The following is a 13495-nucleotide window of genomic DNA, read 5'->3' as shown; positions in this document are numbered from 1 at the left end:
GTTTTTCTAATCTACCTTACCAATCTTTTTCACATAGAAATTTTATATTTGTTCCTGCATTCATTTTACAGGTGGATCCTGCTGTGTGGTGCAACTTGCACTTCCTCCACCCAGACTTAAAACAGCATAAGACAGTGCTCATCTAGAGGCCAGACGGGATGTCTGTGCAGCGTTTGTTACACAACTACCCTGAAATGATCATGGATGAGGTTTTCAGGCCACAAGTGTTTAATGTGTTTTTAGCCAGCTTTAATTATCTCTTAATGCAAAACTCAGCATGCCAGCAATGCATTGCAGGAGTCTGACAGCCACAGTCATGATTCATAAAGGCAAATGCATTGTGGGACTTGTAGTTCCTTAACAGCTGGAGAGCCAAGTTTGCAGATTACTGCCCTAGGGAGAGTAACTTCTAACCTACATGGCCACTTATAAGCTTGGAGTACAACAATCCGTTCCCCAGACCTTTCCTCCATGTATGCATGCTCCTATGTGTTTATGACACTAGCACCCTTTTCCTGTTACTGGAGTTTTTCCCAAGTCTGACTCATGCTGCTTCAAGCTCAACAGGAACAAGACAGTACTTGTAGCTATCCTCCCTTCTACTTCTATTCTCATAGGTCACCTATTAAACATTGCTGAAAATATTTTCTTCACGCCTTGCAGATATTTAAGCTTGACTTACACATATAAAGTCACTGTCTCATACCTAAAGTTGGCCATAAGCTATAGATATATAAACACCACCATAATGTATGTAGTATGAGAGAAAACAGACTAATTCTAGTTTTTCAGATTGTTAAGTTAGGCCTTCATAGTAAAAATATAAGGCAAAGTTGGATAAGATTATATGGCGACCCTAACACACTTTATTGTTTTATCTATCACTCTGCATGTAATGTCACTCATGCAGTAAGTCATTCTTCATTATCATCACAGAGCACAATTTCCTTTCACACGTAAACATACGATATGGTCACATGTATATTCCGTGTTTGCAAGTTTCCTGCAGGAACTCATTCTAGTTTCCTTCCACATCTCAAAAACAATCAAATGGTTTCCCCTCAAAACATGCCTCCACACAGACACTAGATGTAATTCTGTACTTACAAAAGAGACACGTCAACCAAATGACATAACACAGTAAAAGTGAAGAGAAGTAACTTAAATGGCATTGAACACACACAAGCGTCAATATTCCAAACAATAATGTCATTTGAACTACTGTGCGCCTAGGCAGCAGAGACATTTCACCCGACATATGTGCGCATGCTCTGGTACTAGTATGACTAAATGTTGCTTTAAAGAAATTGTGCACACCATCAGATATCAGTTGATCCGCCCATTGGATCGGCCTGAATATACAAAATATTCTTTTATAACATTGTTTGGTTATAAACTTTCTTACCAATTGTTGCCCAACACAACGATATCTGTTTGTTAAACGTTTCAAATGACCTTTATCTGACATCTGTACAAGGCTTTTAACATTGGTAGGAACTAGATAGTTGACTCTTCAGAGCAACACTTAGTGATACAAATTGCTCTATGTACTTTATAAACATATAACAATAATGAAAACAGTAATGGAATACAGTGTGTAGCCATGACAGATTCAAAAGCATGCTGAAAAAAACCCCCAAACTGACTATATTCCTGCAGGCATAACTGAAATAAAAGGAATGGAGTCCTATGTGGTTAACTAGATAGAAAGTATGGAGAGGAGTAAGCAGTCACAGAGAGGGTCAGTTACCAGAATATTGTAGCTTGATTTCAGAGCTACAGCTGTTAAATAAGAACATGTACAAACAAAGTGAACTAGCTGGAGCTGTATCTGCTGGCAGTTAATAAACAAAAAAAATTATAGGCATCATTTCATGGTAACAAGCTGTTACATAAGCCGCACTATTTTCCCTTCAGTCAGTTAAGACAAACTGCCCTCAATTTTACGTGACTTCCTGCCACTCAGTTTGCTATTTGCAGCAAATGGTGGTATTACAATGATAAACAAAGAAGTTTTGAATCAGGATGATACCATTTATTGGCTAACTTAGAGATGGATAAACAGTGAGCTTTCGACTTACAGCTTATATACACTGACATACAGAGGAGAAACATTCTTTAGCAAACATAAATGTAATTAGATGCCTTAACTGTTACTGAGAAGGCTTTCCCAGGCATCCTGGCTAAATTGATAAGATCAATATAATCCTCAACATGACATGCTCTATGTCATGTTGAGGATTCTATTGATCTTATCAATTTAGCCAGGATGCCTGGGAAAGCCTTCTCAGTAACAGTTAAGGCATCTAATTACATTTATGTTTGCTAAAGAATGTTTCTCCTCTGTATGTCAGTGTATATAAGCTGTATTTTTCAGTTTTGGTCAGGAACCAGTCCGATGAAGGCTTTTTATAAGTCGAAAGCTCACTGTTTATCCATCTCTAAGTTACCCAGTAAATTGTATCATCCGGATTCAAAACTTCTTGCTTTTAATCATGGCTAACACGGTACAACACTCTACTGCTTCTACAATGATAAACAAAAACAGAGAAAAAGCAGAAAGCTTGCAAATGTTTATACCCAGGAGATACGGCCTCTTCAGGCACGCTAATTGAATGCTGAATGTGGGATTCCATAAAATCATCTGCTTTTCGTACATCCATTATGACGACGTTAATATCCGGGTCCTTCATCATTGAAAACAGTTTTTCAGGACTAATAGATCCATGAGGCACTGCAGGGAAGAAAAAAAAACCCAATAAATATTTTTTCATGTGTAGAATTTGTAATTACAGTTGTGCGCCTAAGTTTACATACACTAGCAGAATTTATGATTTCTTCACCATTTTCCATAGAATATGAATGATAACACTTTTTTCAACTAATGGTTAGTGATTGGCTGAAGCTATTTATTGTCAAACAACTGTGTTAATTGTTCTTAAAAGAAAGTTTGAAGTCATTTAAAAAAAAAATAAAAAAAAAAAAAAATACTTAACTAAGGAGAGGGAAGGCTCTAGGTCCTATAGAGCCTTGCCATTCCTCTCCTGGTCCTGCGTTCCACCGCTGGATCCCCCAATAGCTGTCTCCGATCCATGGGTTGGAAACTGCTCTCTGCCTGAGGCTTCAAAAGCCCAGTGCTCCTGAAGACAAACCACTCCGTACTCCGCATGCGCGATCAACTGTTGTCTCTAGCGGTTCCGCAGTTCTGAAGCCTCCCGCGGCGGGAGATTTGAACGGGGTGATCCAGGGCTAAAACGCGGGGACGATGAGAGGACCGGAAGGCTCATTAGGATCCAGAGCCTAGGTATTTTTTTTAACTGACTTAAGATTCTCTTTAAATCATAATCACCACACAAACTACCCAAATGACCCTGATCAAAAAAGTTTACATACCACAATGTAGCAGTTGTGTATAAGGCTCATTATCCTCTGACAGTTCCTGTAAATTCTTTGGCTGTCTTGCATGAAAAGCTCCCTAGAGTGGCTCAATAATATTCATCAGGAGATTGAGATGACCACTCCAGAACCTTTATTTATTTATTTGTTGTATTTATAAAGCGCCAACATATTACGCAGCGCTGCCAACATATTACGCAGCGCTGGCGTAATATGTTGGCAGCGCTGCGTACTTTATTTTTCAATGATAGGTTAACTTGGCCTTGTGTTCTGGATCATTGGCCTCAATTCACTAAGCTTATCTCCTGTCTTTAATAATGTTTCTGAACTTGGGATGAGGCATGTAGTACTCACTAAACAATTTACCCCAGGCAAACCTAAACTTAACTCTTCTGTCTTTAAGTTAAGGAGAGATGTCTAAAGTTAATGTTTCAATCCTTAAAATATACCTACAGAATTCTAAAGTTAAAGACAGGCTGTTAATTAACTGCATGTGAAAATAACTAAAGATGAGGTAACTTAAAGTGAACCTCCAGACTAAAAGTCTACTCCGCAGCACTGAAAAAGGCTTGGTGTTTAACAGTTTCACAGCATCAGAACTTTGTTTTTCTTACATAAGCCTTATTTTTAGCTGTACAAAAGCTAAGCTCCGCCCCATCAAAGAAAACGGCACGGGCATTTTTCCCCTGATGCTGTGCAAAGCATGATGGGATTTCCTATGTTATTCACGTTGCCTAGCAACTGGGAAAGGTGATTAGCACACAGGACAGTTGGAACTGTGTCTCATGCTCCCTTTCACCTCGTTTTAACTAAAAAGATAGCTACCCTCACGAAATCAAACATTTGCCTGTTCTTTTAAAACAGGGTGGGTAAGGGATTATATTACCTATTTTATTAACATAACTAATGTAATTTAGATGAACTCCAGTGAAACTAATGTAATAATAAAAGTACATCATTTTTACAATAATTATGTATAAATGATTTAGTCAGTGTTTGCCCATAGCAAAATATTTTAAATCCCTGATTTATATTCTGACATTTATCACATAGTGACATTTTTACTGCTGGCAAGTGATGTAGCTGCTGCTTGTGGTTTTGGCAGTTGGAAACAGCTGTAAACAGCTATTTCCCACAATGCAACCGGGTTCACAGACAGGAAACTGCCAAGAGTACGTACTCAGAATTTCTTTGTGGGAGGGGTTTCACCACAATATCAGCCATACAGCGCCCCCTGATGGTCTGTTTGTGAAAAGGAATAGCTTTCTCATGTAAAAGGGGGTATCAGCTACTGATTGTGATAAAGTTCAATTCTTGGTCGGAGTTTCTCTTTAATGACAGTATGTTTGTTTAGGCTGAAGTTCCTCTTTAAGCCTCATACACACGCTCAACAAAAGTCTATTAAATTAATAATTATCAAACAACTTTTGTTGGTGAAACAAACCAAAAAAGTGGTTTGCAATTGTTCAAACAACTGATAAGATGCAGCTTAAGTCAATCCAACTGCTAAATAGTCTTTATTCTTGAGGCTTTTCCTTCCTCTGGATTATGGTATGGTGGAAAAAAAATAATGAAAAACAAAGCTCATGGATTTCTTTAATGATTACCATTTAAAGAGGGCTCCTTTTTTGGCTGCAATTCTTTCTTGTCACCATTCACCTGTAAAGAGATTTAAAAACAGTAAATAATAAATATGACATCTTTGCAAGCTGAGAAAGGCATACAAATCTTTCAGAGATATTTAAATGTGGTACAGAGGCGCCAACAGGATAAAAGTTCATAAAACCTTTAAAAATGCTTGGAGGAAGTGGTGGGCTTGCCTCCCAAAAGCAGACCAGAAGTCCTGTTTATATATAAATTAACACATTTATTATGCGGTACCCCACACAGATATGCAACGCGTTTCGCAGGTCAAGCCCGCTTCATCAGGCAAAAATGGAGACAACTGTGGATGTCCCCATTTTTGCCTGATGAAGGAGATCCAGACTATTGGAAATGTGTGATTGTGACCAGTGTCCTTGAACATGCCTACGTGATCGTAGTTTAAAACCACTTTGAAGTGTACCTGAGGTGGCACGTGACCTGACGAGATACATGTGCTTGTACAGTGCAAAACATAAAAACCAGGCTGTTTTACTTGTTTTATTTTGCTGCTTAAAAAAGTTAATTTCTAGGCATGTAAGTGACAGTTTCTGTCTTCTCTGTACCTTGTCAGAAATATAGTAAAACATCACTGATAAGCAGATTAAATCCATAAAAGTTCTCCTGGCAGAATACAACTTCTGAGAGAAGAGGGAGATAAAATACATGAACTATTGACCGGTTTCTAATTCTGGGACACTTATTAGACTGGCACTGAGAAGAGGCCACAAAACATTCAATTCAGTTTGTAAAGGTTTAAATATAAAACCAGGGGATATCTAAAAAAATCATTTTTAGGAGTAGGAGCATAAATACAATTGTTTCTCTCCTCAGTTTATTTTCACCTTGGGTTCACTTTAAAGATTTCATGCAATATACAGTGAATATGACTGCTACACTAAAGATTTCATGCAATATACAGTGAATATGACTGCTACACTAAAGACTGCATGCAATATACAGTGAATATGACTGCTACACTAAATACTGTATGCAATATACAGTGAATATGACTGCTACACTAAAGATTTCATGCAATATACAGTGAATATGACTGTTACACTAAAGACTGTATGCAATATACAGTGAATATGACTGTTACACTAAAGACTGCATGCAATATACAGTGAATATGACTGCTACACTAAAGACTGTATGCAATATACAGTGAATATGACTGCTACACTAAAGACTGCATGCAATATACAGTGAATATGGCTGCTACACTAAAGACTGTATGCAATATACAGTGAATATGACTGCTACACTAAAGACTGTATGCAATATACAGTGAATATGACTGCTACACTAAAGACTGCAATATACAGTGAATATGACTGCTACACTAAAGACTGCATGCAATATACAGTGAATATGACTGCTACACTAAAGACTATATGCAATATACAGTGAATATGACTGCTACACTAAAGACTGCATGCAATATACAGTGAATATGACTGCTACACTAAAGACTATATGCAATATACAGTGAATATGACTGCTACACTAAAGACTGCAATATACAGTGAATATGACTGCTACACTAAAGACTGCATGCAATATACAGTGAATATGACTGCTACACTAAAGACTGCATGCAATGTACAGTGAATATGACTGCTACACTAAAGACTGCATGCAATATACACTGAATAATACTGCTACACTAAAGACTGTATGCAATATACAGTGAATATGACTGCTACACTAAAGACTGCATGCAATATACAGTGAATATGACTGCTACACCAAAGACTGCATGCAATATACAGTGAATATGACTGCTACACTAAAGATTGTATGCAATATACAGTGAATATGACTGCTACACTAAAGATTGTATGCAATATACAATGAATATGACCGCTACACTAAAGACTGCATTCAATATACAGTTAATATGACTGCTACACTAAAGACTGTATGCAATATACAGTTAATATCACTGCTACGCTAAAGGTTGTATGCAATATACAATGAATATGACCGCTACACTAAAGACTGCATGCAATATACAGTGAATATGACTGCTACACTAAAGACTGTATGCAATATACAGTGAATATGACTTCTACACTAAAGATTGTATGCAATATACAGTGAATATGACTGCTACACTAAAGGTTGTATGCAATATACAATGAATATGACCCCTACACTAAAGACTGCATGCAATATACAGTGAATATGACTGCTACACTAAAGACTGTATGCAATATACAGTGAATATGACTGCTACACTAAAGGTTGTATGCAATATACAATGAATATGACCGCTACACTAAAGACTGCATGCAATATACAGTGAATATGACTGCTACACTAAAGACTGTATGCAATATACAGTTAATATGACTGCTACGCTAAAGGTTGTATGCAATATACAATGAATATGACCGCTACGCTAAAGGTTGTATGCAATATACAATGAATATGACTGCTACACTAAAGATTGCATGCAATATACAGTGAATATGACTGCTACACTAAATATTGCATGCAATATACAGTGAATATGACTGCTACACTAAAGATTTCATGCAATATACAGTGAATATGACTGTTACACTAAAGACTGCATGCAATATACAGTGAATATGACTGCTACACTAAAGACTGTATGCAATATACAGTGAATATGACTGCTACACTAAAGACTGCATGCAATATACAGTGAATATGGCTGCTACACTAAATACTGTATGCAATATACAGTGAATATGACTGCTACACTAAAGACTGTATGCAATATACAGTGAATATGACTGCTACACTAAAGACTGCAATATACAGTGAATATGACTGCTACACTAAAGACTGCATGCAATATACAGTGAATATGACTGCTACACTAAAGACTGTATGCAATATACAGCAAATATGACTGCTACACTAAAGACTATATGCAATATACAGTGAATATGACTGCTACACTAAAGACTGCAATATACAGTGAATATGACTGCTACACTAAAGACTGCATGCAATATACAGTGAATATGACTGCTACACTAAAGACTATATGCAATATACAGTGAATATGACTGCTACACTAAAGACTGCATGCAATATACAGTGAATATGACTGCTACACTAAAGACTATACGCAATATACAGTGAATATGACTGCTACACTAAAGACTGCAATATACAGTGAATATGACTGCTACACTAAAGACTGCATGCAATATACAGTGAATATGACTGCTACACTAAAGACTGCATGCAATGTACAGTGAATATGACTGCTACACTAAAGACTGCATGCAATATACACTGAATAATACTGCTACACTAAAGACTGTATGCAATATACAGTGAATATGACTGCTACACTAAAGACTGCATGCAATATACAGTGAATATGACTGCTACACCAAAGACTGCATGCAATATACAGTGAATATGACTGCTACACTAAAGATTGTATGCAATATACAGTGAATATGACTGCTACACTAAAGATTGTATGCAATATACAATGAATATGACCGCTACACTAAAGACTGCATTCAATATACAGTTAATATGACTGCTACACTAAAGACTATGCAATATACAGTGAATATGACTTCTACACTAAAGATTGTATGCAATATACAGTGAATATGACTGCTACACTAAAGGTTGTATGCAATATACAATGAATATGACCGCTACACTAAAGACTGCATGCAATATACAGTGAATATGACTGCTACACTAAAGACTGTATGCAATATACAGTGAATATGACTGCTACACTAAAGGTTGTATGCAATATACAATGAATATGACCGCTACACTAAAGACTGCATGCAATATACAGTGAATATGACTGCTACACTAAAGACTGTATGCAATATACAGTTAATATGACTGCTACGCTAAAGGTTGTATGCAATATACAATGAATATGACCGCTACGCTAAAGGTTGTATGCAATATACAATGAATATGACTGCTACACTAAAGATTGCATGCAATATAGTGAATATGACTGCTACACTAAAGATTGCATGCAATATACAGTGAATATGACTGCTACACTAAAGACTGTATGCAATATACAGTGAATATGACTGCTACACTAAAGACTGTATGCAATATACAGTAAATATGACTGCTACACTAAAGACTGTATGCAATATACAGTGAATATGACTGCTACACTAAAGACTGTATGCAATATACAGTGAATATGACTGCTACACTAAAGGTTGTATGCAATATACAATGAATATGACCGCTACACTAAAGACTGCATGCAATATACAGTGAATATGACTGCTACACTAAAGACTGCATGCAATATACAGTGAATATGACTGCTACACTAAAGACTGTATGCAATATACAGTTAATATGACTGCTACGCTAAAGGTTGTATGCAATATACAATGAATATGACCGCTACGCTAAAGGTTGTATGCAATATACAATGAATATGACTGCTACACTAAAGACTGTATGCAATATACAGTGAATATGACTGCTACACTAAAGATTGCATGCAATATACAGTGAATATGACTGCTACACTAAAGACTGTATGCAATATACAGTGAATATGACTGCTACACTAAAGACTGTATGCAATATACAGTGAATATGACTGCTACACTAAAGACTGTATGCAATATACAGTGAATATGACTGCTACACTAAAGGTTGTATGCAATATACAATGAATATGACCGCTACACTAAAGACTGCATGCAATATACAGTGAATAGTAACGGTCGGGCATAAAATAAAAAATCAATTCTTTATTTTTATCTTGTAAACAAGTAATAAGGATGCTAACCAGGCAAACTAAAAAGTTAAAATCACTATTACTTTTCTTTCTGATAAATAATCATTCCCCAGTTTACCTGACTTATTTGGTACACACAAAATTTGGTACACAAAAAGGAAGTTGCAGGGCATGATGGGTTGTCCTTTTTTTCTTTTCTACTTCCCCTCAGACTTAACTAATGATGCAGCCTAATTGGCTGAAGCCTCTCCCCCCCCCCCCCCCCCCCCCCCGGTTTCCACTCCCACACATCTGTTTCTGTCTGATTGGCCAATATTTACTCATGCTGAGACAATGCACTTTCTATAATGAAGGGCGGGGAAATCAGCAGAGGAAAATAAGGGAGGAAATTACATCAGAATAGGCTTCAAAACCGCCACAGCTAAAATGAGAAATGCTAAGAAGGAGTTTCTCTTTTTTTTTTTTTACTGTAGAAAAATCACTAAAATAAAAAATGTGGACAGGGCAATACATATGTTATGTAAGTAGAGCAAGTATTTACCTACTTATATATGTTTTTTTTTTCTGAGATAGTATGGCTGACAGCTCCTCTTTAAGTAACCCATATACTGGGTCAAATTCCCACCGATACACAGCAGATTCGACCACTGTGATTGAATCTGCTGTGAAATCGTTAGCGCAAACGCTGACCGATTGCCATCGGTCGATTCAGCCGATCGGTCCCGACGGAAATTTTTGCCCGATCGTTGGCTGGCCGGGTGCGCGTCAATAGCAGCGTTCGATTTGGCGACAACCGACGCAGCATAGCGACAGCAATAAATCACCTGTCCGGCCGGCGCAAGTCCCTGGGATCCATGCTGTCTCACTTTCTTCTCCATCTCCTCCTCACTTCCTGTCGCGTCCTGTGACTAGCCAAAGTTCAAATAGTAGAGTGCCCTCTACTGTATGAACTTCCGCTAGTCACAGGACGCTACAGGAAGGGAAGAGAGGAAGAAGTGTGGACAGCACGGATGTCGGGGACTTGTGCCGGCCGGACAGGTGAGGTTATTGCTGCTGCTGGAGGGGGAGACCAGGGGACGCAAAGGCAAGTGGCGGCTCCACAGGTTTTGAATCAATTTCAATCATTCAAACCTGTGTGCAGTGTATGGACAAAATTAGATCCCTCTTGATCAGATTAGAGCAGAGAGGGATCTATCTGCTGGTCGATCTGGTGGCATTCTATTAGTTAAGTTGTGAAAATGGATTGATTAACTTTCATGTCAAGCTAACTACTACTGAAAAGCAATTCAGAAGAGCTAAAAGTCTGATCATGGATAACAGCTGCTAAAAGCAGTTTGAGGCTCTTATCATAAAGAAACAGATGTGAAAAGCAAAGAAGATTTTAGTTCTGATAAAGGGAAGATAAAGACTAAAATGCAGCAGATTTCCTGTGAGCTGTGGGAGCACTGCTTCCTCCATGCACTAACAACAAGTGAAATGTAAATGTTCTACTGAAGCGAGGCAGGCACAGCACTCTGGGCATCAATTACACAAGAGCCAGAAAATGACCATTATCTAAGTTATCAGAGCGCTGTATTGCAGCTCAGAGCAAACTCTGTAAAATGTATTGGTTGAAGGATGCGTTTTAAACAAAGGCTGACATTTTTGTTGCGGCAAACATCAGTTACCTCCGATTGATTATTACTACTTGTTTGTATACAACAAACGGTCACATGGCTAAAAGTGACAAAGGAGTATGTGACAAAAATTAAATACTATAATGCCTAAAGATGCACATACATCACACGTCTTGGTGGCCAATTGACCATGCGATTAGATAATTAACGAATTGGATTAAAATTGGTGCTGCCAAGAGCATGCCCGATCAACAATGCAACCAATTTCAAGGTGCAATCAGTTGCAGACATGCAATCTTGGGCCGACATGCTCGATCAGGTGCTAGAGATGGCCCCAACCTCTGATATTCGGTTCGTGAACTGCCGCGAAAGTTCAGTTTGCGAAAACTTTTAGACTTCAATGGGGAGGCTGACTTTGAAAACTAGAAACATTTATGCTGGCCACAAAAGTGATGGAGACGTTTCAAAGGGTCTAACACCTGGAGGGGGGCATGGCGGAGTGGGATAGACGCCAAAAGTCCCGAAGAAAAATCTGGATTTGACGCAAAGCAGCGTTTTAAGGGCAGAAATCACATTGAATGCTAAATTGCAGGCCTAAAGTGCTTTAAAACATCTTGCATGTGTATACATCAATCAGGGAGTGTAATTAGAGTACTGCTTCACACTGACAGACCAAACTCACTGTGTAACGCACCGCAAACAGCTGTTTGTGTAGTGATGGCCATGCTGGACTACTGCGCAACATGGCGAGATTGCTCTTCCTCAGTGATATCAGGTAATGTCTGACTGCCTTATCAACTTTCGATGGTTCTTTCTCTACCATTGTTAAAGCTTACATCTATTTTTTTTCAATTACATTTTCTGCTGGTTGTTCAGTACCTGCAACGAGAATCTGTTATGGAAGGCAAGTCTGCCATTGTGAGTGACCACGGCCAACGGGTAATGGCTGGGGAATCAGGGTTCGATTCCGGTCCGGAGTGGGAGCCTGAAAACTGGCTACCACCACCACACATCCAAGTAAGGACCCATTTGCTGTATAAGTAATGTACCTGCCCTGACCGTGCTTTGCAGACCAGGCATCTGTGGTCAGATGGACCCTTGACCCAGTGCTGTGTGCCAGAAATGACACCACTTGCCTTTAACGAGAATCTGTTATGGAGGGCAAGTCTGCTATTTATGGCCGGGGAATCCTGGTTCGATTCCGGTCTAAGAAACGGCTACCACCACCACACACCCAAGCAAGGCAGCAGGCACGCTGTGGGCAAAGGAGCAGGAACGGCTACTACACATCCAAGGAAGGCAGCAGACATGGCATGCACGTCCCGAGGTAGTGACCAAAAATAACAATACAGGAGGACTTTCGAGACCCTGCTGTATAGGAGATGAATCAACTTTAAATCCTTTAACGAGAATCTGTTATGGAGGGCAAGTCTGCCATCCATTCAAGTGAAAGGTATGCACTGACTGCAAAGTATAATACAATGTACAATCAAAGATGCAGTGAAAGGTATGCAGTGACTGCAAACAGCTGTTTGTGTAGTGACGGCCATGCTGGACTGGTGCGCACCATGACGAGAGTGCAGGTGATGGCGGCTTTCCAGCCCATATGGTCGCCGGGCTGAGGTAGCTGAATGACAGAACAGTGACTGTCCAGCTGTTCAAATTTGGTCTGTCCCCAATGAAGCAACGACCTTATTATAGTGGGTGCCCCCCCTCCCCCGACACACTCATATAGCCGTCGGTCATTGCTTCATTGTGATACACAAGCCTCTTCACCGCTGCAAGGCAATGATCACGAAGGGGAATTGGCACGTGTACATGCTTTTTGTTTTGTTGTTGCAGCTGCAGTGCAGCCAGAAAAATTAGGCAGGCATGTACACACACCAGAAAAATTAGTATAGCGGCCGCTGCTAGCAGCGGCCTTAAAAATTCAGGAATCCGCCTGGAGTCCGTTGGTGGTGGCGGAGAAGGCAGTCAAGTGGCCTGTGGGCAGAGATGCTGTGTGGGGACCGACTTAGTCTTGAGGCAGGCAGTCACACGGCATGCAGGCAGAGATGCTGTGTGTGGGGACTGTCAGTCTTCGGGCAGGCCTGAGTGTGCTTTG

The 13495-nt window shown here is 39.2% G+C and overlaps 1 protein-coding gene across 3 annotated transcripts in view; it reads right to left on the bottom strand.

The window, feature by feature from the left end:
• USP8 (ubiquitin specific peptidase 8) overlaps positions 1 to 13495 on the bottom strand; it is a 102877-nt gene that overhangs the window by 54772 nt on the left and 34610 nt on the right. For all 3 annotated transcript variants that reach the window (XM_068275382.1, XM_068275383.1, XM_068275384.1), the window contains exons 6-7: positions 5004 to 5055; positions 2581 to 2734 (exon numbers count right to left, since the gene is read on the bottom strand). In XM_068275382.1, the coding sequence (XP_068131483.1) occupies positions 2581 to 2734; positions 5004 to 5055 (206 nt within the window). The remainder of the gene's footprint in view (positions 1 to 2580; positions 2735 to 5003; positions 5056 to 13495) is intronic.

The sequence above is a fragment of the Hyperolius riggenbachi genome, chromosome 3 (assembly GCF_040937935.1).
Source record: "Hyperolius riggenbachi isolate aHypRig1 chromosome 3, aHypRig1.pri, whole genome shotgun sequence".
Taxonomy (NCBI): Eukaryota; Metazoa; Chordata; class Amphibia; order Anura; family Hyperoliidae; genus Hyperolius; species Hyperolius riggenbachi.
The sequence above is the reverse complement of the archived record's forward strand: the minus strand, read 5'-3'. Positions and strand labels throughout refer to the sequence as shown.